The sequence below is a fragment of the Sceloporus undulatus genome, chromosome 2 (genome assembly GCF_019175285.1).
Source record: "Sceloporus undulatus isolate JIND9_A2432 ecotype Alabama chromosome 2, SceUnd_v1.1, whole genome shotgun sequence".
NCBI classification, from domain to species: domain Eukaryota; kingdom Metazoa; phylum Chordata; class Lepidosauria; order Squamata; family Phrynosomatidae; genus Sceloporus; species Sceloporus undulatus.
In genome coordinates, this window is record NC_056523.1 from 115,905,063 (window position 1) to 115,932,571 (window position 27,509).

The following is a 27,509-nucleotide window of genomic DNA, read 5'->3' on the forward strand; positions in this document are numbered from 1 at the left end:
AATGTATTTACATGTCCATAGTGAAGATTTGGTTAAAATGTGATGTTTTAAAAGAAAAATTAAAAAGAATATTTTTAAAAAAAATCAAACTATTTTTAAAAAATTAAATTAAAATTTTGAAATTTGAAATTTTAATTTAAAAAATTCTGGGGCCTCTCCTTTCTCCTCCCACTGAGATTTAACACACTCCCACCATTTCTTAAAGCATTTTAAAGGGAAGTAGGTAAATGCCACAACCCCTTTCTGCCAAAAGGTAGCCTTTTGAGGAGAAGTGGTGTCATCCTCCCCCCTTTTAGGGTGTCACCTGGTGCGGTCCGCACCCTCCACACACACTCTTAGTGACGCCACTGGTCTAAACTAAAAACTATATATACCTGTTAATGGGATACATTAATTTTACACACATACTTAGCCTACTTTGAAGTATAATTTCAATGGTGTCGCTTGGGAACAAAAATGGGAAAAGGCTTCCTGGCCCTGGACAAAGTGGATTATTGGTCTGATGGAAGTATCTATTAATATTAACATGATACTTCTGAGCTAATGCAGCAGATGTCTAAGGTCCTTTTACAAGGCACGTAAATAACATATACAGCAGGATTATAATGTGTTTGGTTGGAGCTCACCAGATAGTGTCATCCTTCTGTTGTCCTCCTATGAGATGCAATTTTAAATGTGTTTCTTTTTATTAACACATTATGTGTGTGTGTGTGTGTGTGTGTGTGTGTGTGTGTGTGTTTGAATTCCTTTCCCAATTCTATTGTGACATGTTTTCCTGTGTGAAAGATCAATTGCATTGTTAAGTTTATTTGGGGTGGTTAGTGGGTATGGTTTGGATGATGAGAAGGAGTGGGCATTTCTTTCTGATTTCTTCCCCCAAACCCGCATTCTTTTCCATTCCTCCAGCTGTAGGTGTGGGTACATGCCTGTGCGTGTGTGTGTGTGTGTGTGCTGGTCAAAAAAAATGAAATGGCATGGGAGTGGAAGAGGTAATGGGCAAGCAGTCCCAAATGCTGTGTGTGATAAAAAATTTCAGGCAAACAGATGCTGTAATTGATGACCAACCACAAAATAATGAGACCAGACACAGGGCATTGGATTAAACAAGGGGCACATTATGTGATCTACAACCTATTTAAACTGATCCTGGGGATAAGCAACAAAAGTGGAGGAGCAAACTGATGTGGTTCCAGTTGAGGCCCAGGTATCAGCCTGTGACCACCTCCCCAGCCTTCCCCTGGGCAAAATGCCTAACCCCAAGGGCAATCTAATATCATTGGTTTCTGCCCAGCCAGCCGTTTACTGGAAGGTAAACCGAGGGCACTGACACACACATACCCCAAGTCCATAGACTTTATAGGAGAGAACACACACAGCCCGGTCAGCTTCAAAGGGGGGGAGTGCTTCCCTGCCTCCCAAGCACCCAAGCCTATGGAGGTGGTTCCATAGCCCAACACTTCACCAAAAGGGTGCCAAGCTGTACACTGCAGTCTGACATTTCCCCCATAACCTGCCATTGACAACCTGTTTATAGCCACCTCCTGAGCCAATTGACAATGTCTCAATGATATACAGTGTAGGGTGCAGTAGGTTAAAAAAAAAACATGTAAAAAAGGGAGTTAATTCCTACCTGGTCCCAAAGAGGGTGGGAGCGTTGGTCCACAAAAATCTCCAAAGAGGGTTCATGAAAGGGTGGCAGAGCCATAAGAAACCTGCCTCTGCCCCCTCACAAGCGATAGCATGATGCCCTTCATGCAAGACCAATCAAATCTGGCCTCTGATTGTGAAGGCCATCAAACTGTGCCTTTTCTCATGCGCCCTGGTGGCGCAGTAGTTAAATGCCTGTACAGCATCCACTGACTCAGAACCATAAGGTTGCAACTTCAATACCAGCAAAAGGGCTCAAGCTTGACTCAGGCTTGCATCCTTCCTAAGTCACTAAAATGAGTACCCAGATTGTTGGGGGCAATTAGCTTACATTTTGTAAACTGCTTAGACACTGCTAGTTTGGTATGAAGTGGTATATAAATGAAGCTGGGGTTTTTTTTTTCTGTAAAATCTTCCAGATGCCCAGGTTCAGACATACTGTACATCCCAGAATAGTTTCAAAGGTACACAAGGAAAGAGAGCAAAACTGATTATGTAGCATTTTTACAATTGATGGCACTGTAGCAGAAGAACAGCCTCATGCAAGAAGATTGTTATTGTGATATCATGGCATCATCTTCCACTACTCCATCAGAGCTTGGAAATAATATGGTAAAACTTTATTACTATACAGTATATACTCATATATAAGTGAAAGTTTAGTCAAAAAATTGACCCCAAAAACCTGGGGTTGACTTATCCATGGGCCAGTGTAAGTATTGTACTTTAACTCCTATCAAACAAGGAACCATCCCCTGGTGAAAGGTGAGAGCTTAATCCCTTCTTGGAGCACCCAAAAGAAGCATCAACCCACTCTGCTATCTCATCCATCCAGCCTTCAGGATGAGGACAAACAATTATGCCTGTCAAAAGTTTTCAGTTCTTTAACATCAGTTTCCTTTGCTTCATCCTTTACATCCTTTGTTACATGTTGCTAAGTTTTACCCTCGACTTATCCATGGGTCATATCAAAATCCATAATTTTGGCCCCAAAACCTGCTCTCGACTTATACATGAGGTCCACTTATAATCGAGTATATATGGTAATTTTTGTAATGAGGGTCAACCTTTAAAGAGTTTAATGAAAAGGAAGAAGACATATGGAATTTGTTTGCTTTTTTGCACAATTAATTAGGTTTAGTCATTATTGTCAAAACTTTACTTTTGGAGTGATGTGGGTGAGGAATTTGGCTGTTTTTAGTTGTTTTTCTTGTTCAAAAAATAAAATTGAAGTAACCACACTTTTTGAACATATTGCTTGTAAAATTTATTAGCTAATGAGTAACATTTGTATTTGTTTGTTTATATAAATAAAATAATTTTTATTGCCTCTCAGCTCAGTAATGCTTCCAAGGTGATGCACAACAGATACAAAAAGATAAATTAGCAGTTCAGAGCAATACACCGCGTACATATTGAAAGTATAAGTGTTGCCAGATATATATTTTTCAAAGGGCCTGGTAAATATATGATCAAGTTGCTTGTAGTTTTTTTCCCTGTACTTAGCTACAAAAATTATTCTTTTATGTAATTCTCAGTTGATCCTTTCTCCATACCAATGAGAGGTGCCCGCAGCGTTTGTTCTCCACCTTCAACACTTTGCTTAAACCTCCCTCTCCTCCTGTCTCTTCATCTTTCTCTCCTAATGACTTTGCTAACTATTTCATCTCTAAGATTACCACTATTCGCTCTGAGATAGTCCCTCCTGATTCTTCTTCTGCTCTTAATCTTCTATCGCCTTCCCCTAACAAATTTTCTGTCTTTCCTCCTGCCTCTTTGGATGAACTCTCTACACTTCTGAACTCTTCCAAACCTGCTACCTGTCCTCTTGATCCTATTCCTACTCGTCTTCTAATCTCTATAGCTCCCTCCTTTCTGCCCTCGCTTCTCCATATCTTCAATCTCTCTCTCTCTACAGGCTCCTTCCCGTCAGACTTCAAACATGCTCTCATTTCCCCAATTCTGAAAAAACCTTCTCTTGACCCCTCCTCTTTGTCTAGCTATCGTCCGATTTCTCTTCTCCCCTTTCTTTCTAAGGTTTTGGAACGGGTTGTCTATTCGCGCTGTCTTGAGTTTCTTGAAGCCAACTCCATTCTCGATCCCTTTCAGTCTGGTTTCCGCCCAAAGCATTCCACAGAGACAGCCCTCACTAAGATCTCGAATGACCTTTTACAGGCCAAGGCTAATGGCCTTTACTCTGTTCTCATCCTTCTTGATTTGTCTGCAGCCTTTGACACTGTTGATCACTGTCTCCTAATCGACATACTCTCTGACCTTGGGTTCTCACACTCTGTTCTCGACTGGTTTAGATCTTACTTGTCTGGCAGATCTTTTGCAGTAGTTGCAGGTGGTCAGACTTCTTCTCCTGTTCCCTTATCTGTTGGAGTTCCCCAGGGCTCTGTTCTGGGTCCCCTTCTGTTTTCTCTCTACACACTGTCCTTAGGAAAACTCATCAGCTCTTTTGGTTTTTCCTACCATCTGTATGCCGATGACACCCAGCTGTATCTTTCTGCCCCTGACCTTTCTCCATGGCTTGAACAGCAAGTCTCATCTTGCCTTACAGCTGTCTCACAGTGGATGCACCATCGGCGTTTGAAGCTCAACATGTCCAAGACGGAGCTTCTTGTCTTTCCTCCTAAGCCCAACCTTCAACACTCCTTTTCTGTCTCTGTGGACAACATTTCCATTCAACCAGTCCAGCAAGCCCGCAGTCTTGGTTTTATCTTTGACTCTTCTCTGTCGTGTATCCCTCAGATCCAGACCACAGCCAAGGCTTGTAGATTCTTTTTGTACAATATTGCCAAAATCCGACCATATCTCTCCGCCTCTACTGCCAAGATCCTGGTCCATGCCCTAGTGATCTCACGACTTGATTACTGTAATGTCCTCCTGGCTGGGCTTCCTCTTTCTCACCTCCGTCCTTTAATCTCTGTCCAGCATTCAGCTGCACGCATTATCACTTCCACCCACCGCTCTGACCACATCTCTCCTGTCTTGGCATCCCTTCACTGGCTCCCCCTCCCTTTCCGCATTCAGTATAAGCTCCTGCTGTCGACATTCAAAGCCCTCCATGGACTGGCCCCTCCTTACTTATCCGACCTTCTTTCTCCTCACCTTCCCACTAGGGCCCTCCGTTCTGGTAGTCAAGGTCTGCTGTCCCAGCCCAGGATTTCCTCTGCCCCATCCCGGATTCGCCCCTTTTCACTTGCTGCCCCTCACTCCTGGAACCTTCTTCCTCCACAAGCAAGAGCCATCACTTCTTTAACCAGCTTCAAAACGGAGTTGAAAACCATCCTATTCAGAGAAGCCTTCCCAGGCATCGCATAATTGTCGCTTACTATCTGATGTTCTGTTGTTGGCTGTTTATCGATCCATTTCCTGTATTGCTATGTACTGTATATGTATTATCCTACTTGTGAGTATGTATTTTCCCTGGATAATGATTAACCTTCCATTATGAAGCCAAGCCCTCCCTCCAGTCCATCTGCCTTGGTCCAGGCCTCGGAGGTTGAGAGGAACTGCTGGACCTCTTACCCTTTCCCGTCACCACCCCCTTCTCCTTCTGTGTCTTGTCTTTCTAGATTGTAAGCCTGAGGGCAGGGAACCGTCTAACTAAAAAGATTGCATGTACAGCGCTGTGTAAATTTACAGCGCTTCATAAATAAAGGTTAATAATAATAATAATAATACCTTTTGTGGTGAGTGTGTTGTCTTATAATGTTTTTCTGCTAGTTTTTGGATTCTGCCAAAGTCTCCCTCCTTCATCGACTCCCCACCCCTGCATCCCTTATTGAGGGATTGAAGGCTCCTTGACATTTGTCTGTCAATCTGTATCTAGCTAGAATTCCTTCTAGTTTACTATTTTGGTAACTATGTTCCCAAAATTGTAAACAACAGTGTTGTCCAGTAGGCACATTAACACTGACATTCCACTTAAGATTCACTTAAGCTTTGTATTTTCATGATATTTTTACAACAGGATAATAAGTATGCATCTTTATCATCTTTCTCACAGTTAATGAGAATGAATAAATCAGTTTATGGATTTACACACTCCATGGAGGATTGTTACATCACATATACTTCACATTGTCTAGATATGTGCTTATATAGACCACATTATCTAAGTCAGTGGTTCCCAAATTTTGGTCCTCCAGATGCTTTGGACTTCAGCTCCCATAATTCCTGATTGTTGGCCAAACTGGCTATGGTTTCTGGAAGTTGAAGTCCAAAACACTTGGAGAACCAAAATTTGGGAAACACTGGTGCATATTCTTATATAAACTTTGCTTTGTCTGGGCAAAGAGCTTCTATGGACATTTCATGCTTATAACAGCATGCCATTCCCTGATCTAGGCCTCTGTTATTATAAACATACTTCATCATAACTAACATCCCCTGCTAATTCAACAGGTTAGGGACCAGAACACTGTCAAAAAGTGGAAATTGTTGAAGTGCTCTGGTCTCTAACTTGTTGAATAAGTAGGCAGTGCCAGTATTTGGCTGCACCCAGAAACACTCAGGAAAGTTTGGAAGTAGATTTCAAAGATCGTGAAAAAGCAGGGGGGGGGTAGAAAATGGGCAAGGGGAAAGTGAGGTATGGAGTAGGCACTATATGCTAACATGTTCCCTGAGGCTCTGGGAGGGGGAAGATTGAGGTGAGAGGAAAAAAATGATCGTATATAATATATAGCAATAGCAAGTACATTTCTATACCACTTATTGGTGAACTACCACTCTCTAATTGTGGTTTACAATGTGTAAGCCAATTGCCCCGAACAAACTGGGTACTCATTTTACTGACTTACCAAAGGATGGACCTTGGAGCCCTCCTCTAGGATCGAACTTACAATCTTGTGGCTGCAGTACCAGCATTTAACCACACACATATGCACACATGTATTCTTATACTCTCTCTCTCTCTCTCTCTCTCTCTCATACACACACACACACCCCACCATAAAACAGAAAATGTTTTCCAGGCCTTTTATCTATGTCACATTAATATTAACAACAAATGTAAGGAATTACCTAAATAGGATTTCAGAGAACAAAAATGCAGAACACATGGCATTTGGCTGTACCTTAGCCAATTGGTTGTTAAGACAGTAGGAAAACAACAATTTAAACAAATGATACACACAATATTTTTCTCTTCCATTGACCAAGGAAAATATTATTCTGATTTTAAAATACTGGATGTTAAATGAAATAAATGATATTTATTCTGATGCAGAAATTCTGGTGTGGTAAACTGGAAAAATATATTGCATGAATCCAGCTGTATGAAGATTGTTTCTTTAATTCAATGTTGTCTTTGCTGCCTTAGTTTTGGAGTCATAGAAGGTCATGATGAGTCAGTGTTAACATATGTTCTTAAGTGTTAATTTTGTACACTTAAATATATTAAAACATGAAAAATAGTATATGTTTTGATAATTCGATAATTCTTTGATGGTTCTGCATATTTGCTAAATACATACCAGCAGCCCTGAAATCTAGAGACTCTATCGTCTTAATTTCCCTACTCCCAGTTTATACTGACCAAGGTACTGTTTACCTACCCCCCCCCCAAAAAAAAACCCTCAAAGAGCTTGTGTGAGTATACTGTAATTCAAATTAAGTATGAGGATGGCAGAATTTTGTATCAGAATCGCACTGAAGGGTGATTTAAAACATGGGCAAGTGGAGGTAGGTGTGCTAGATTTCTCCCTCCTGTGCCCTTGTCCCCACCCCCCAAAATTTTCCTTTCCACTGCTGTTGTTTCTTTTCTGATGAGCCTGGGATGGGAGTGAAGTACAAGCAGAAGCAGTATCAGGGAAATCATAAATTCTGAGTGCTTAGCCCCATTGATTAAAAGGTTTTGAGGGTACTGGATGCTGACATATGGATGTGAACAATGGGGACCTAACCTAAGTGAAGATTTAACAATTTAAGTATCCTAATATTTAGGGAGTTTCATCTCTTATATAATTGCTGCAGTCGTTTATGTCTCCTTTTTGTGTCTCATTTTTATAAGTGTTAATTTATCAATGTCCAATTGATTAATAGGTCAAGACTGACACTTGGATTTAGGCTTTGATTTCTGTGGAGTATAGTGGATATAGTACATTTTTTATCTACTGTATATGTATCTTTAAAAGTTCTACCCTTTACACTAGTAAGATACATTGAGTTCAAGAAGATTTTTACTAGTTCACCCCTCCTGGAAATGAAAGTTCTCAGCTTGGACATATTCCTGGACTCAGCCATGGAAGCTGTAGATTCAGCAGTGGCCAGGAGTGCATTCCCATGGTTAACACTTGCATGCCAGCTTGATTATTCCTTGAAAGTCAGATGTGGTCAGTGACACATGCCTTAGTTATATCCTTTTTGTATGTACAGTGTGCCCATCCCAATCACAGGCTTGCCATCCATGGATGGCTGTGTGTGCACATGGCCCTGAGAGAACATCCATGGCCACACATGCCACCATTGAATACTGTAGGGCTTAAGGTCCTGCATTTTTTGCCATCTGTGGGAAGGGGAGTCTGGAATGGAACCTCCACAGATAAAAAGGGCCCACTATAATTACATATGCTCCAAACTGGAGTAAACTGATTAAATCAATGGAGCTTACATAAGTGGTGACTTACCAATTTCCCACTGATTTGGTAGCTTGATCCTGCAATTAGATTTAGGGCTTTCAAAGTGCTGCACAAATGGCAATATGCACTTATCCTGATTTAGCCACTATTGTGAGTTTGTTTTAAAAGCCCTCTGGTTTTTCAGCCGCATCAGAACTAAAGAAGAGGATTTATAACTGTCTACTATCTAAAACTGATTTTCCTTCTTTCCTTAGAAAATCCTAGGTTGATACATGATAAATCTAGCACTTGGGGTCTCTTTGGGGAACTGGCAGCCAGCTATGCAGTAAACTAAGAGTGGTTGAATTTTGTATTGCAACCACACAGAACTTTATGTTCTTTGAATCCTCATTTGGCCATTTCACACAACCTGACTTGAGTTAACTTTGTGTCCTCCTCTCACCCTCCAAGCAAGGTGAATGATATAAATTATTTTTAGTGGGAAAACATCATGTAGCTTTGACTTACTTCAATTCTGTTGGGCATTGTTTACAACTGATACTTCAGTTTGTGACTTCAGTGCTTATGAGAAAAGCACTAGCAATGTTGCAGAAAGTTATGGCTTGACTTTGTTGCCAGTAATCCCTAAATGAGCTTTTTCTTTCCATTAAACTGAGTACTTAGCAGAAAAAGAAATTTAATCCAGTCTAGTAGTATATTTTACAGCTTTGTTTTTCCTGTTGAAAGTGTTGTTGCAGATGTATGTATGTAAATGTACAAAATTCATGTTGGACTCTGTAGACATACTACTTGTCTGTGAAGCTTTACAGTGTGGCTCAAACTGCCTAAGAGACTTTGGGATCAGGTTTTGGTACAAGGATTTAATAATCTGGGTATTACTTACACGAAATGGGTTCCAGGTCCATCTTGGGCAGTATCACAAATCTGAGGTAGTGAAGTATATCCAAATAATGTAGTACTCAGAAGACTGCTGGTTTTGCACATCATGAATCTGTTCAGTTATAAGTTAGAAATATAAAACTAAGCTTTGAACTGAAGAGGTAATAACTAAAACCAGGTGAAGTGTCCCTTGCCCTTGAGGGCCATTTTCCTGAGAAGACCACCTATCCTTTGGGTCCAAGAGTCTGAGCATTTCTATGGGGTATTTAATAATTATATACAGTCTTAAATCTGTTTAGCATTACTGAAAAGCATAGTTTTACAATTCTGAATCAGGTTATAATGGTATGCTAGGAAAATAAAGCACTGGTTTTAAATTAAAGTTAATGTTTGAAATATTTATGCAACCCCCAATAATGTCACTCAACATATTAATAAATGAGGCTCTAGGTCTCTCCACTGTTGGTTCCATATGTCAGAGCTAAAGCTGAAAGTTATGCCTAAGCAACAGATATAAAAACAGAAAAGGAATCGTGCTGAATTAGACCAAAGATGTATCTATGGCCTGTTACAGACTGCCAAAATAAAGTTGCTTCCGGTCTCTTTGGAGGTATGCATGGGTCCTAAGAGTCTGGAGGTCGCACCAAAGCCACACTCCATTCCTAAGCACTGGAGCGCAGCTTTGGTGAAGCTTCCGGATTCTTAGGACCCATGCATCATTTAAACAGCATACCTCCAAAGAGACCCAAAGCAGCTTTATTTTGGCAGTCTGTAACAGGCCTAAGCTAGTACAGTCCTCCCTCTGTTCTCGTGATCTTCGGATTCACATCCCTCGCTCATGCGCGAGGAACGAACGGAGGGAGAATGAATGGGGCATGTGCCCTCAGTGCACGTCTGCACGCCACCATGCACCCGCAATAAATTCATGCTAATGTGGCTTGAATATATGCAAAACTCCATTTTCACCAGGGGGTCTGGAACAGATCCTCTGCAAAAAAGGAAAGGCGACTGTATTCTGTTTCCCATAGTGGCCAACTAGATGTCTACAGGAAGCCCACAAGCAGAACATTAGTACAGAAGCACTTTTCCATTCATGTTCCCATTAAGAGGTAATATAACATTGGTCCAAAAGACAGTGCAGAAATTATCCAGTTGGAGACTGCATTAACTGTCCTGGCTCAGTGCTAGGGAATCCTGGGGATTGTAGTTTATTATGGCACCAGAGCTCTCTGACAGAGAAGGCTAAATGTCTCACAAAACAACAGTTGTTAGAATTCCCTAGCATTGATCAAGGGCAGTTAAAGCAGTCTCATAATTTCTGCAGTGTGTTTTGGACCACTGTAATCTTTCCTCATAATATAGTTGAGAAAATGGGGCTCTTTGGGGTCCCATTTCTGTTCGTCTTCCAACTATACAATACTCTTTCTGAGATGAGAGAATCATAACTATATACAACATTCCTCATGTGGTTATACTTAGATCTGAATAAAGCTGTTGTGACGCTGACAGCTTTAATTTCAGTACGTTTCCTAATCATTTCTAGCCTTAAATGTGCCTTTTTCAATTTATCATCACACTGGTTTTCATTGAGTTAACACCCACATGCCCAAGAATCATTTCTTGGTTAATCACTCCCTATTCAAGCTCTATCTATCTACTGTATCTATCTATCAAGCTATGAAATTTTGTTCTTTTTTATTTTTATTGCCCCAGTTTGTCTGACTTTATACCTTACACCATTCCAATTTGAAGATTTCATTTTTGAGATCTCTGCTGACCCTTTTTGTTTTAAGCACCCTAAATAATTTGATATCATCTGCAAATTTGGGCACCTCATTTGTTCTTATGTGCTGTCAAGTCAGCTTTGACTTACCATAACCCTCTGAACGATAGACCACCAAGAAAACCTGTTATTAGCTGTCCACAAACTCAGAGCTGTGGCTTCCTTGATTGAATTCCTCCACTTGTAGTGTGTTTTCCCTCTTTTCTTACTGCCTTCCATTTTTCAAGCATTATTGTGTTTTCCAATTAATCATGCTGTAGTTTTTTGTGGGTTTTTGGGGCTATGTGGCCATGTTCTACAGTGCGTCCTCGCCTTATGCGGGGGATCCGTTCTGGATCCCTCTGCGTAAGGCGAATTCCGCCTATGCTCGAGCCCCATTGGAAACAATGGGGCTCGTGGCGGCGGTGCAGGCGCACGCGGGGCGCAATGGGCGTGCGCACCCATTCAATTGAATGGGACACGCCTCCCCTTCCACCCCGCGCGCCGCGGCTTTAGCACGTATGCTCAAGGCCGCGTATGGCGCACCTGCGTATGGCGCAGGCACACTGTAGAAGAATTTCTTCCTGACGTTTCGCCAGCATCTGTGGCTGGCATCTTCTGAAGATGCCAGCTACAGATGCTGGCAAAATGTCAGGAAGAAACTCTTCTAGAACATGGCCACATAGCCCGAAAAACCCACAAAAAACTATGGATGCCGGCCATGAAAACCTTCGACTTCACTAATCATGCTGCCTCATAATTTACCCAAAGTACAATAACCTTGGTTTAATCATTTTGGTATAGGACAACTCACTTGTAATTCTCAGTCATTGATGAAGAAATTAAAAAGTACTGGTCTTGTACAGCTTATTGGAAAAGTCCAGTCTTTATGGAGAATATGTAACTGTTTTCTACCCCCTTGCCAAAACCTGTGCAGAGATAGATGCCATTAATGGTATAATGTTCCATATTCAAAGGGGTAGATCTAATAGTCAATTGTAATAAAAATAAAAGCCTTGTGACCTTAAAGGTTGGTGCTAAAATAGGCAAAGGGGCCTTACAGATATTTTTATAGATTACTCTGGATAGTGGTAATGGAAGTTGCAGTGGAACAACATTTGGAGGGCCACAGTTCACCAACAGATATTATATGCAGAGAGATCTTGTAGCACCTTTGAGACTAACTGAAAGAAAAAGCTGGCAGCATGAGTTTTCATAGACTGCATCCTCAGATGCATTGGATATTATAGGAAGATTCCTCTTAATCATCCACAAAAAGGTGATATTAATTAATTAATTAGGTCACAGTTCATTTAGGCCACAATAAATCTACACCACAAGATGGTTTGTTAAACAGTTTCAAGTTTTCCTTTGTACTGCATGTTATATCCTTCATTCTTCTTTTTATTATCTACTTCTTAAGCAAATCTTTATCCCTTCATCTTGTGTTGGAAAATGTTCAAAGAAGCTATCAATTTCACACAACAGTTTAATATATATAACATCCTTTTAATTTGATTCTTTCTTCAGGGGAGCTATGTGATGAGGTGATCAACCAGTGTGTACCTGAGCTGAACCCTTGCAAACATGACTCCAAATGTATCTCTCTTGACAAAGGATATAGGTAAGTAAGCACATCTTAATATTTCCATATTACATTATGCAAAACCGCAGATAGCCACAAAATAACCTGAGAACAGAAGAAAAGCCTGCCTGGATCACATCAAAGGCTTATCTTGTCTAACATTTTGTTCATATAACCAGATGGACTCAGGTACAGCTACACGCTACACCTGATATTCACAGCAACTGATATGCAGAGGCATACTGCAACAAGTACTTACCTTGTCATAGTAAAGAGAGAAGTAGTATTCTTATTATTTTTATTTCAGATACACTTCTGTGAATCTTCACACGTGGGTGTAAAGCAAAAAGAGGACACTATTCTATTTGGCTCTTTCCACTCTGACTCTTTAGTTCCAGCTCAATTCCTTTGCTCTCACACTCACCATCTTTCAGCTCTGTGGTGTTGAACATTAGGCATCTAATCCTCTTTTTCTCTTAGTCACTTGGAACATTATATGTCTGCAGCTTCCAACATAACTCACCATTGGCTATGCTGATTAGGGCTGATGGAATTTGCAATCCATCACCTTCTGGAGAGTTTCATGACTGCTGTCCCTGATCTAAGTTGAGATGAGGGAAATGGGGAAAGTGCTCAATATAAGATTTGAAAAAAGCCGACATCTTTTTCAAGATGGTGACACCCTAAAGCAAAATTTCAGCAGCAACTTTTGTAGGGACCAACTCCTATCTTTTGTTACTTTTGTTGCAGTTGTTCTCTTTTCTACCTTTCTGACAAGAAGCAAAGATCCAGCTACAATGTCAGCAGAGAAACCAGCAGAAGGAGTGTTGTTGTAGTTGACTGAACTAATTTTTCTGATGCATCTATCTATCTATCTATCTATCTATCTATCTGTTTCAAGGTTTTCTATCCCACCTTTCTCCCACAATGGGATCCAAGGCAGGTTACAATAATTTAAAAAGACAAAATAATTTTAAAAGACAGAAGTAAAAGCATTAATTTACAAAAATTAAAAAAATTAAAAAGTATTAATATTAAAACATAAGTTAAAACACAGTTAAAACCAGTACTAGTAAAATTCAGCCACCAAATGCCTGCCTAAATAAAAATGTCAGTGGAAAGAGAGCAGGGAGGGGGCCAACCTGACCTCCTGTGGCAGGGAGTTCCACAGCCTTGGAGCAGCCATGGAGAAGGCTATATGACTATAAAACCTTGCCAGCAATAGTAGAACAGAGACATATACATTTTCTTATACAAAATTTTCTATGAAAATAAGAAATTTCCTTATTTTAAGTATTTTAATATTAATATATTGCCAGAGAGACTGCAAATTATAGCCTGCACCATGTACATTAATAACCGTTTGTTGCACTGAGTGTGGAGTGAAGGAGGTGTACCAGAATGGGACAATGGTAATGGATTTTGTAGTTCCTAGCATAACAATAAAATATTAAAAAATTAAATATTACTTTCCTACACACATATACACACAGCAAACTATTTCTCTCTCCACATGTTAAGGAGATGTGTTATGGTTGTGGCTCATTTTCATAGCTTTGAACTGTTTCATTAGCACAAGCCTAGGCCCCTGCCTATTCCCAGACAATGTAGTTGTGTCAGAGAGAATATAGTCCAATGCCCTCTCTGCATGAGCCAAATAAATTGGCCTCTCCTTGTCCTCTCAGTGGGAAGACTGGTGAGTGCACACCTCAAATCCTGAGTCTGGCTCAAACAGACCAAACAATGTTTGTTCAGCAACAAATTCAGGGTATACCCTATTAAAATGGGTTTAAATAACTCCCTGTTTTATCTGGATCTTCCAGAAAGGTCCAGAGCTTTCTGTTTTGATGCCAGGTAGCTGTTTAAAACATGTCCTGCTCTGCCGTCCAGCATGGCCACTGCTGGTGCATATCACTTAATCTGAGGTCAGAACAAAGTGTCTAACTGTATGACTGAGGCTAGGCCTCTCATTCTGACCTCAGGAGTGAATGACTCTCTGCTGCTGTGCCAAACCACAGAGTGGTACACTCATGTGAAGAGTTGCCTGGCATCAGAATGAAGGGCTGAGGAAATGGGAGGGGGTTGGGGCATCTCTGGAGGCTTCAAAGTATCCTGACCAGTGCAGAGAGGACCTCAGAAAAGCAGGTCAAAATGAACTATCAATTTCCAACCATTTAGTTAATTACTCTGTTTGTTTTCAGGAAATGAAGTGACTGGATGGGGATTCAGTTTGGGCAGTGAATGAGGGAAGGGCTGAAAAAGAATAACATTTTATTCTTCTGGATAATCACCATTTTTTCACCTTCAACTGGAAAGGTGTCTTAAATTGTGGAGAAATCAACACTTTTGAAAATTTGGTAATGAGTACAAGATCTTTCACTTCCTATACAAGAGAAAAAGTGATTTTTTTGTGTAATTTGTGCAAAAAAAACCCCTCTGCACAAAACTCACATTTCCCCCCTTTGTTAAGTACCCAGTGAGCACAGAAGGAAAGGATTATTAATCAAAAAGATGCAAGCAACTCATTCAGTGCTTCAGCCTTTGAAAATTCCATCAAATCGCAGCAATTGCAATTTTTGTTTTTTTAAATGTGAATAATTAAAAAGTGCACAGAAAAGTTCTCTCTATATTGTCCAGCAAGGATGAATATGCTGATATGTTTTGTTTTTCCTTTGGAGAAAGTGATCAGTAAGGATTTACATTGCTAATATTCTTGGTTTTGGCATTAATATGTATTGACAGGGCCAAAACAGACATGAAGAAAGAAACTGGAGTTAAAGGTGATCTTGAGTGAACTGTAATGGAGGCAGAGCTTAGAAAGTTGATTTTAAGATGAATAAATATAATGGCACAACAATGTCATAGAATCATAGAGTTGGAATAGACCTCAAGGGTGATCAGATCCAACCCCCTACCATGCAGGAATCCACAATCAAATTACCCCCAACTGATGGCCATCCAGCCTCTGCTTAAAAACCTCTAAAAAGGAGACTCCACCACCCTCTGTGGTAGCGTATTCCACTGTTGAACAGCTCTTACCCTCAAGAAGTCCTTCCTAATGTTGAAGTGGAATCTCTTTTCAAATAGTTTGTACCCATTCCCTGGAAGTCCCTGGAGCTGCAGAAAACAAACTTGCTCCATCTTCAGTATGACATGTACTTCAAAACTAAGTACTGGTAGGATGATATCACTGCTGAATTACGGATGGCTTCAGTCTGCCTTTGTAATAATTCTTCTTAAAAGCAACTATAGAAATTCAATTTGAAGGGAGGTAGAAAAATCATAAAAGAAGCAGGCAAAAGGGGAGGGAATCAGAAGACATGAGTAAGTGAAATAATAAGATGCAAAGCATAGCTCACGAAACTCCAGCATTTATCAGGATTGGCTGGAATTACAGCCTCCATTTGAAAAGAAAAAAACCCTATGTTTATTTAAACACTGTCATTCCTATTCAGCAAGTTGCTTAAGAGGGACGCCGCCGCAGACAAATAGAGAACAGCACATAGTTGGAGGAAAGGCCACAACATGACAAAAGGTATATACAAAATCCATAAGGTAGGGTTGGCTCCAATGCATGAGGTCTGGATCTGTCATCCATCAGCCCAGTGCTGAGTGGATGAACCCCAGTGCTTGGGCATGGCCAAGCTTCGGGATGGCAAGGGATTTCTTTCTGCTCCTGTACCAACGATCGCCCAAGCGATTGATCACATCTCCGCAGATGTGCGTCAACCCATAACTATCCCTTACCACCGGGGGACGCTGTATTGATGATGCCCCCGCAATGGCAACGCCCCCGTGTCTGGATGGACTCCCGATCCAGTGCTACGCAGCCCTGGAAACCACGCCCACCAGATCCAAGACCTATGCAACCGCCCCACATAGTTGTGACAATAGCCCAATCCACATAGGGAGGGTGGGTGGGTGAGCTCCTTGGCAATGGCACCCGCCTTGCCGCCTCGTGGGCCTTTTATAGGCCCACCAACCAATGGGAGGCCTGGAAAGGGCCGCAAAGCCCACCTCCCGGCCCTCCCTCCAATCAGCGGGCGGCGCCATCCAATGACGCTGCCCAATCAACGGGCCTTTCCGCCCGCGATGTCTGCTGGGACCTGTAGTCCCAACAGCGCGGGCAGAAGTCCCGCCTATGGTTCCCCCCCAGAGCCAATCACGGCTTGAGCGGCCCCACACCATGGCTGCTGGGAGCCGCTCACCGGGGGGGACCCGTTCCCGCCGCGGGGACATCCCCAGCAGCAACCGGGCCAACCTGCCAAGGCGGGCGGCCTCCGATAATGCTGACTGCTGGCAGCAGCTAACAGCCTTACAAAGTACCAGTATGTCATCTCCACCACAGAGATGAAGGAAATCTAGCAATTTGTTACTGTTGTGATTAATTGTGTCTTTTGGGAGAAATGCTCAGGCACAGAAGTGACAAAATACATGCAATAACACTAGGAAATATCAGTAACTGGGGAACAAAGTGTAGGCAAGAATTTGAAGTATTCATCTGCACTAATATATTTTGTGGTCACTTTAGGATGTCACTTTGTTCCTTTTGGCCTCAGTGTCTGTGATTATTTAGTGGAGCTAGCTTTTAATACAACCCCCCCTCTAAATTATGGAATATATTTTCTTTGTTTTTATTTTAAAATGTTCAGTGCCATTCTTCATGAAAATGTCCATTGCAATATATACCGTGTTCCTAATTTAATATCTATCTTTGGAAAATAAACCTTTGGTGGCAATTGCCCAGTGTGTAGGTAGAAGAGTAGGATTACAAATAAGCTTTATTATTCTGAATCATGGAATTACTATCTGACAGAATAAAGCACTGATTTAATGCAGCCTTTCTAATAAAAGTGGTGGTTCTATCATTACTGTGATAGCCAATACACATCATAAAAGTGATCCATGGCAGTTTTGACTAAGGACCTGCACATCGTTCCTTATTACATCACTTTATATTAGGACAACAGGGATCAATAAAGCAACAGGATTAAATGCAGCTATTTCCTCCCACAGCATCTTATGATGGATATCATTTGCTTGCCAGTGTGCCTGAAACATTGCTAAGCTCCTTTCCTATGCCTCTGGAAAACTTTGAGAAATAACAGCCCCTGGGCTTAATCAGACACAACCCTCAACTTTTTGTTCCTGCCACCATTGCTTATAGACGTGTAACACCACCTGGCACAAAGTGTTTTGCACAGCACTTCTGACTCTGTGCCTATATGCAGTTGTTCTGGGTTTCAACCTGAGAAGAGTGGGCTTCATAGGAGCTCAGGTATCTCAGTTTATGCAGGGTCAGCTCAATAACCTAGGGCAAGAAATCTAGTGGTAAGAGTTTGTAACAAAGTGGATGGTGGATCAACAGAACATACAGTTGTTAGATTGAAAATCAAGGCAAAAGAGACTCAAACTAGATACACTATCCTGGACCAAAGACAAGGGCTCTAAGAAAGACTTTAAAAAATCAGATCTCGTTTCCAGACATCAGGAAATATTTTGAAGGAGGTATTAATATTCCTTGATGTAAGCCCATTGCACAGCTCAGAAGATGCCCAAGAAAAATTACACAGTAGGTTGCCTCATTTAGTAGTTTTTTATCGTACTTTTTCCAATATTCATTCACTCATTCATTGTATATTTATTTAAATTTATACATCAACTTTCAATTTTAATCTTCCAAAGTGGCTTACAATGGTGTTTAAAAAATGTGTGTTATAATAATAAAATAACAAAAATTTTATTTATATACCGCTTTTCCTGTGTAGATCATAGCGGTTTCCAACAACAAATTGCAACAAAAACAATTATAAGCAACATATATCCCCAACAGTGTACAAACCAACCACCCATAGCAATTAAAACTATACAGCATCTAAAACCAATTATTACAAAGCATTAAAACCATAACAAATAGCTGGATTGAACAGTATACATCATCAAAGGGAGACAAAAGATAACATTAAGGCACATGGGGAAAAGTCTGGTGGAATAGGAAGGTCTTCAAATTCCTCTTGAATACATCAAGGGAGGTGACAACGTGGAGCTCGTCGGGCAGGGAGTTCCAAAGCTGTGGGGCTGGGATGGAAAAAGCCCTCCGAGATGAAGTATATCTTGCTTTAGGAACTCTTAATAAATGTTTCCTGCCCGATCTGAGAGAGCGAGGCAGACTGTATGGGGAGAGGCGGTCCTCCAAGTACCCTGGGCCCAAGCCATTTAGGGCTTTATAGGTAATAACCAACACCTTGTATTGCGCCCAGAAGCGAACAGGCAGCCAGTGTAGATCTTGCAAAACTGGTGTTATATGGCTGGACCTGGAGGATCCAGTAACCAACCTCTGTGCCATATTCTGTACTAATTGAAGGGTTTGGTACAAGGGTTGCCCCAGGTAGAGCGCATTGCAGAAACCCAACCGAGAGGTTACCAGGGCGTGTACCACCATTTCAAGGTCCCCCCGGCTCAGGTTGGGTCGCAGCTGGTGTATCAGCCGAAGCTGATAGCAGGTGCTCCTGACCGTCGCATCCACCTGAGAAGTTAGGTGGAGCGACGAGTCCAGAAGCACCCCCAGACTGCAAACTGAGTCCTTCATGGGGAGTGTGACCCCATTTAGGACAGGTGGACAAATTTCCTTCCCCCGGCCAGGAGAACCTATCACGAGTACTTCCGTTTTCTCTGGATTCAGGCTGAGTCTGTTTTCCCTCATCCAGCCCATTACCGACTCCAGACAGGCATTTAGAGGAGAGATGCCATCCCTAGTCACTGTATCAGTCGGAGACACAGAGAAACATATTTGGGTGTCATCAGCATACTGATAACACCGCACCCCGTGTCTCAGGATGATCTCTCCCAGCGTCTTCATGTAAATGTTAAATAGCATGGGGGACAAACTCGCTCCCTGAGGGACACCAGATGTAAGGGCCCTCTTGTCGGAGCGACAGTCCCCCAGCTGCACCATCTGGAATCTACCTGAGAGGTAGGAACGGAACCACTGAAGCGTAGTGCCCCCGATACCTAACTCCCTCAGGCGTTCCAGAAGGATACCATGGTCAATGGTATCGAAGGCCACTGAGCCTTATTTAGGCAGGCGTTTGGTAACAGGGACACGCTACCCCTGTCCATGCCCAGACGGAGATCATCGACTAAAGCGACCATGGCAGTCTCAACTCCATAGCCCGCCTGAAAGCCGGTTTGAAATGGGTCTAGAAAATCCGTTTCATCCAAGATCCCTTGAAGCTGGAAGGCAACCACCCTCCCGATCACCTTCCCTAAAAAAGGCAGTAGTGAGACAGGCCGATAATTGTTCCGAATTAGGGGGTCTAGGGAGGGCTTTTTTAACAAAGGTTTTACAATGGCCGTTTTTAAACTAAATGGAAACTGCCCTTCCCTGAAGGATGAATTGATAATACAGCGCAACATATCCGTTACGGCCGTTCCCCCCTGAGCTGCCAGCCATGAAGGACAGGGATCGAGAGAGCATGTCGTCTTCCTAACACTACGAAGGATATAACCTTGATTATTGAACACCTTCAGCCAGCTGTCTCAGAGCATTAGTAAATAAGGACTCAGTATGTGTCCCCTTAGTTTGTGGTCCAACGTACCCCCTTTAATTGTGATTAAAAACAATTGGTCATTGCTGTTGTATGGATTTTGCTTTTTAAAAGAGGTCAACAGCATGCACCTATCTGTGTCTGTTCAAATGTAAATATTAAAATGTCAGAACAGAGTGGACAGGGACACTGTGGGTGGGTCTTGTATTTGCACTCCCTTGCCTTATGTCAGGGATGATGGGAGTTGTAGCTCTTCACCTCTGGCTTGAACTCACCACCTGGTTGTGCACCGCGCTGACCAGTTTTGGCCAGTGGTTATAGCTTAGCAGAGTTACAGAGAATAGGCTGAAGACCCCGACAAACTCTCCAAGCCTTCTCACTCTTGCTTCCACAGACGTCTTCACCCTTCTTCTTCAGGATCCAGCTGGCTCTTGTAGCTTCACCCAAGACACCAGACAACTCAGTAGTCTTAAATAAAAGATCTACTTTATTCTACTATATACAGCTCCAAAACTATCCAACACAACAATACTCTACTCCTCACTATCCACTACTACTACCCACTCTACAACCCACTACTACCCACAAAATACATTGGGATGCATAGTCATTATTATAGTCAATGCATGGTACCACCCACTGTTGTCTGTTTCCACCCAGTAGGCGTGTACAACATTCTCATTGGTTCTCTTGGTTCATCCTACAATTAATGATTTCATCATCTCAGCCTTGACCACTTAACAATTGTCAGGTGTGTCCAATTATCCACTTTACATTTCTTGTCCTTGGCATTCAGGACTTGTTAATTGTATTACCATTTACACCTGTGTGGTTCCCAATTGGCTTCTGCTGAGTCACCCTGACTCTCACATACATGTTTTATTTCATTTACTGTATATCCCATGTTGCTTTTTCCTTAACACCTTATTCCCCCATTTACTTTTCATACTTGCAAACTTCTGCCTGGAAGGGGCTAAGATGGCTATATTCTATTGTCAGGCCCAAGAAATGTAAACTAAATATTTCTTTACCCACAGATTGTCTCCTCTCTCTCTCTCTCTCTCTCTCTCTCTCTCTCTCTCTCACGCACACGGCCATACCTTCTTTAGCCATTCCACTCAGACTCTGAGTATGGTGATCTGAATATCTCTGCTGTATATTACCTCCTGTTCCTGATTCACCTCTTTTTCCATCTTTCCCTACTAGTGTTTCTGGGAAAGGGAGCAACAGTCTAGAGACATTAAAGGGTTGACATTAGAATTAGAATTAAATAAGCTGCTGACATGCATAGTTCAGAGGTATCTGAAAGTACTGTCTCCAAAATCTTTCACGTGTGCTAAACTATGGAAGTAATAGATGTTCATCTTTTGTTCTGCTTTGAATGATATGCTTGCTATTTTCCATCTGTAGACTAACATCCAGCTGGGAGGTTTGAAATGTAGTTTATAGGCTGAAATACATTCAAGCCAGTCCAAAACATAGTGTCTAAGTTCTTGAGAGACTGCCCAGTTTTTCAGAGATCTGTTCTCCCTGGCCCGAGATCTTGAATGCCAAATTTCATCCAAGAGCACATTTTTTTTATGGTTGAGTAATAAACATCAGTAAATGGGGTTTATAATGGAAATGCTGACACAACTTTAATACAAGCAACTTAACAACTGCAATATAAAAGTGTAATAGCCTATCATTGCTGTTATTTGGGTTCTTCCAGTCTATTTTCTGTAAATGCATAGTTATCCAAATGCAGTAGAAGTGTTATTCTGTTATTTTATCTTCAAATGAAAAACTAAGGAACAAATGATCTTATTGTTCCCTTTATTGTCTGGTAAAAAAAATGCTTTGAAAATATTATTTGATTGTCACCACAGATATGTAGATTTGCAGTGCCCTTTGGCTTTGGGGTATATATTGGTTTCTCCTCATATAATAAATGATCTTTTTGATACCCGACCATGAAGTAAAGAGGCCAGACACATAAATTGGATGAATAAAGGGCCATTTATTTGACCTATGTCCTATTTAATGCTAAGCCTTGAACTTCAAAAAAACCCTTGAGAAAATTGATTTAAGTGAAAAGCCTGGTGTCAAGCCTTCCCTTTGGGCACAAACACTGGACCCTGAGGTGAATCCAATGATTCAGATTTCAGTGATGCAGTCCTAGGAAGGTAAACATAAGGCACTCTCCTCCAAACTCCCGCAAGTTTGTAAGGTTGAGCAAAACCCCCATGTCTACCCCAGAGGCAGGTTCTTTCACAACTCCAGGTCCCTTGACCTGTCTAAGCTGTTCCAGAACCTAACCTTTCACCACAAGGGGATGCCACTGGTGTGCACCAAAAGAGGCCTGATTTTTTTTGAGGGGGGTTGCTATTAAATACTGACTCTGCCCCCCCCATCACATGCCCAAGCTTGGCCCATTGGACCTTGCTTATTTTTAAATTCTCTGGTCTCATATCATGGAGGGTATCAAAGCCACACCCTCCCTCCATGGCTCTGCCTATCATCCTAGTGTGAACTGCCTGTATAACTGAACACTGGTTTGTGCCTATGGGTTCACTGATGTTCTCATTACAGATGTGAATGCTTACCTGGCTACAGTGGGAAACACTGTGAAACTGATGATGATGACTGCATGGCACACAAATGTCGCCATGGGGCATTGTGTGTAGATGCTGTCAATGGATACACTTGCATTTGTCCTCCAGGATTCAGGTAATGAAGATGGAATGTTCTTCTTAAATCAAGTTATGATCTCTAAACTGACATTTCTATACTGCTTTATAGTGATAAGCACTCTCTAACTTGTTTACAATTTATAGTTTTTTGTGGTTTTTTCGGGCTATGTGGCCATGTTCTAGCAGAGTTTCTTCCTGACATTTCGCCAGCATCTGTGGCTGGCATCTTCAGATTTACAATTAGTTTACAATTTGTTAGTCAGTTGCCCTCAACAAGCTAGGTATCCATTTTACTGACCTATAAAAGGATGGAAAGCTGAGCCAACCTGGGGCCCTGCAGGATCAAACTCAAAATGTTTTGGCTGGAGTACCAGCATTTAACCACTGCACTACCAGGGCTCATTTTTCTAAGATCACCAGCTAACAACTGATGAGGATTCAGTGTCACTTGACAAGACCAGTCTGGGCAAACATGCTTTTGCTAGAAGCAAAAAAATGTTTACACATAACTTATGCTTTATATGTTTTATCCTTTTCATCTATCTATATTTATATCTTCAGACATCTGGTTGGTGCAGGATGGCACTAGGGCTGCATGGGTCATCATGCCACCCTGTAATCTATGTTTTCTGTGCATTGGTGGTTTTGGGTTTTTTTTAGATTGTCAGCCCTGGAGCATAGTGCCATTACATTGAAGGTCTATATAAATAAATCATATTTGGAAAGTACTGCAATCAGTTGAAAACAGAAGTTGCGGGAAGTATGTTGACTCACTGCTTTGTGCTAACCACTTGTAACATTCTTACTTTTTCAAAAGTAACTCAAGAGTAATTGGTATAATTATTTTTGAACACTCATTCAGCACAGTTATTTTAAATTTTACTGTAATGATAACTAACTACTATTGTGGAATGTTAACTGTGACCAAATGCTTTAAATGCTCTGCAGAACCATTTTTAGTAACCCTAGTCTGTTTATTCAAACCATGATCTGTGCTCGATTTCCCCCTCCCTCTTTCCTCCATGCAGATAACCTGTCTCCCTCCCCTAACCTCCCCTTTAATAGCTTGCAAGTTTGTGTTTATCCATTTTGAAAATACTCAAAATCATTCTATTTATTTATGTAGTTAGATAGTTATTTAACAGTTGTATTTTTGGACCAGTAAATGTAACGTCAAGCCATCTCTATCACACAGCAAACCTTATATCTGTCTCCACTTGAAAATGCATTCATAAGGAATTTAAGGCAATGGCAGACACAGAGGCTGATTAAGAAAGTTCAAGCTATGTTTTATGTTCATAGAACCTTTACCTCCTACCCCCCACTGCCCTATGTGCTGAAATTCTGATTGTCATAATAGAGTTTTGCTTTTAGTGTGGAAGATCTCTGTGGCTTTGCCTGGCAATTTGAAGTCTAATTCTGACAGCTGCCAATGGACCCACTCTCCTGAAAATCTCACTGTATGTCAGAGATAAGGGCACTTTGCCAAATGGATTCATTAATCATTGCCTGGAGAGTGAGATATTGCTTCCTTCCAGACACATTTTTTGTGTTAGAGTGCATTACAGACTCAGCAAGAGAGCAGTAGAAACCTCTCTTCCAAAAATGAACTCTAGTAAAATAGAAATGTGGAACCATTTGTGAATCCTCTTCATGAGCATTGAACCCACACCAATTTACTGTTTTCCTAGTTCCCTTTCTCTTGTTCCTACCACATACTTCTGTACTGTTACTCTGTTTTAGCATTTCTGAGGATAGGTATTGATACTTAAAGTGAGGTAAGGCCATGGATTCAAAAGCTCAGTGCTTACAAAAGATAAACAGCTGAATTTCTCTGCCTACTCTGCCCATGCTGTACTTTCCTTATATCTTTCCTTGATATGCTGCACAGAAAAGAGCTAATGTATATTTCCATCTACATTTCCACATCGTCTATATTCCTAAAAGTGACAGTCTATTGGTGGCACATTATTGTGCCCTTGGAATGTGTTTTGCTTATAAGTAACGTGCCACCAGTGAAAAGAGGCTTTTAGGAGCTGAGCGCATGTACACAGACATGCACATGGGCATATATTACAGAGGGACTTTGATATACTAAATGTTTGTTTTCAGAATTTATATCCTAGCAGTCTAAACCTTTGCCTATATTTTCATGAGAGTGAGAAACTTCAAATGTTGCCTCCCCTCTGAGAGAGATTATGAGGGGGAGGCTTGTACTTTGTAAGGACCGTGGTGTGGGGGGCTTTTAGAAGTTTTTTTTAGAAAACTTTTACAAATACTTTTTTTTATACAAAATATGTTTTTGAGCAAAAAATAGTCTCCCACCCCCCCCCCCCCCCCCCCCTTTTTTTTTTTTAACTGTTCTTTTCTGTCTTTTTTTCTCGAGTCCAGGAAAGGAAAATCTCACAACAGTTGACAGGGTTTGTTTGGGTTTTTTTTATGAGGTTCTTCAGTGTGTCAAGACACACTTTTTCTCAAGGATTATAAAATTTGCAACTATTCCTCATATGCCTAGTACATCCTGCCATGGAGGCCAGCATCAAGGCAACTTAATCAGAATGAGAATTTTCCATAGCTATTCTCCAGCTGACAATGCAGAGGGGAAATGTGACATCATCTCCATGTATACACTATTAGAAACAAAAGCAAACAGCCTACTTCATATTTAATCTATAGAATAGATATAGAACACAGACACAGCATTACAAATGCAAAATAAGCTTATATATATATATACACACACCTATCTAACTACCATATGCAATGTGAAGTCCAAGGCTTTCATAGCCGACATCCATAGTTTTTTGTGTTCTAGAACATGGACACATAGCCTGAAAAACCCACCAAAAACTATGCCTTGTGCTTTATGGGAGCATATGGGTTCAAATACCCAGTTAGTCATAATGCTTACTGGGTGTCCTTGGACAAATCGCCATCTTTCAGGTTACCTTGGCTCACATGATGATTATTTTGAAGACAACATGGGATGATCTTGATTATTCCCCATATTTGGGGAAAGAATGAGATACATATTAGAAGAAGTTTGTGTGTAACACTACATAGGAAAAATCATATTGTCTTCCATTTAGATTCTAAAAGGACAATGAGGATTAATTTTTTTAGACTGTAAGCCTGAGGGCAGGGAACCACCTAATTAAAAATAATAATAATTGTAAGCTGCTCTGAGAGACTTTAGGGCTGAAAGATGGGGTACAAATATCATAAATAAATAAAAAATTTTGTGATGCATTTTTTTATTCTTTAAGCCCTGCAGTTTCAAATTAAAATTAAAATCCTGCTAGCAAAACCCTTCTACTTAATAAGCTTTACACAATTGTGACCTTTTGTATTTTATTGCCAGATTCAAGCAGGGATCTACTGAGGATTTGGAATTTTTTTAAAAAAAAAGAGTAATCTTTTTTGGTTAAGACAGCAATTGCAATCACTGTGAGAACCAAAGAGCAGAGTTCTGTGATATGTGTGCATGTAAAATCAATTCCAGTGCATTTACAAGAGAGTATACTTGTTTGTGCCTTGGGCATTAACTGTGCAGTTATTTGAAACTCTAAATACCAATGAAAGAGACTGATTACTTGTGCTGGCCTTGGGGTAGTGGAAGTTAGGACAGTTGTAATAAAACTAAAGCTAATGAGAATGAATTTAGCTGAGTCCAAGGAAGAATGGAATGATCTGGCAAGACATTCTGGGCAGTTTCACTAGGCTTGTGGACAATGCACACATCTACTGGAAAGGCAGTGTGCAGATAAAGAAATATCTAGAATGTCTTTTCTAGATACACTATTTAAATGAGTGTCAATCCTTATTACCCAGAGGAGTAATTAACAATTTTATTGTTTACTGATGACTAGCACTGCTACAGTAAAAACTGGAGATGGTTCCTGTGGCTTTAATGGTTACGTAGAAGAGGAAATTTCCACAGGATTTGCTTGTTAGTTGGTTGTCTGGCAAGCAGATCTCTTCTACACAATCATTAAAGCTACAGGGACTCTCTCCAATTTTCATTCTGGCAACACTATAGTGACAGATGAAAATTGCTTTGAACACTCTGAACACTTCAATAAATTTCCTTAGGCCTGATAGAAACTGTGAAGTCGAAGGCTTTCATGGCCGGCATCCATGGCTTTTTGTGGGTTTTTCGGGCTATGTGGCCATGTTCTAGAAAATTTTCTTCCTGGCGTTTCGCCACAGATGCTGAAGATGCCAGCCACAGATGCTGGCGAAACGTCGGGAAGAAATTTTTCTAGAACATGGCCACATGGCCCAAAAACCCCACAAAAAACCAACTACTGGAAACTGTTGGTGGAACTTCAAGTCTGGAAAAGACAACAATGTGGCATCTATAACTATCTTTAATTTAAAAACTGAGCACCTCAATCGTGTCAAAATAATTTCTCCTGTCCTTAAGGAATGGAGAGAAGCAGACATCACTGCTGGAGCAACTACAATCCAAACTAATCTCAATAGTTAATTAAATTATCCTGTAGATTTTTTTTTCTCCTAAAGCACATAGCATCAGCTGGAAAACTGATAATAATCAGGATTGCAGCAGCCACAGAGGGGGCTGGGATTTAACCTTTTCCTCTCCTTCCATAATCCTGAGGAAAGTTATCTCCCATTGTTGCCAATGATCCTGTCTTCATTGTTTCAACAAAGCTGAGGATTAGAAGTGAAAAGAAATGACTATATTTATGCTTCCCATCTTCCTTCTGATCTGGAAAGTCTCATTGTGAAAACCTATCGTAGTCTTATCTTTCAAGCTTAAAGGAGAATGGAGAGAAATGAATGAAGAGGCTACATTGTAAGCCTGTA

At 41.0% G+C, this 27,509-nt stretch overlaps 1 protein-coding gene across 1 annotated transcript in view; it reads left to right on the top strand.

Annotated features, from left to right (window-relative positions):
• SLIT3 (slit guidance ligand 3) overlaps positions 1 to 27,509 on the top strand; it is a 612,784-nt gene that overhangs the window by 543,722 nt on the left and 41,553 nt on the right. The window contains 2 exon segments of the mRNA XM_042452193.1: positions 12,406 to 12,499; positions 22,579 to 22,716. Of these exon segments, the coding sequence (XP_042308127.1) occupies positions 12,406 to 12,499; positions 22,579 to 22,716 (232 nt within the window).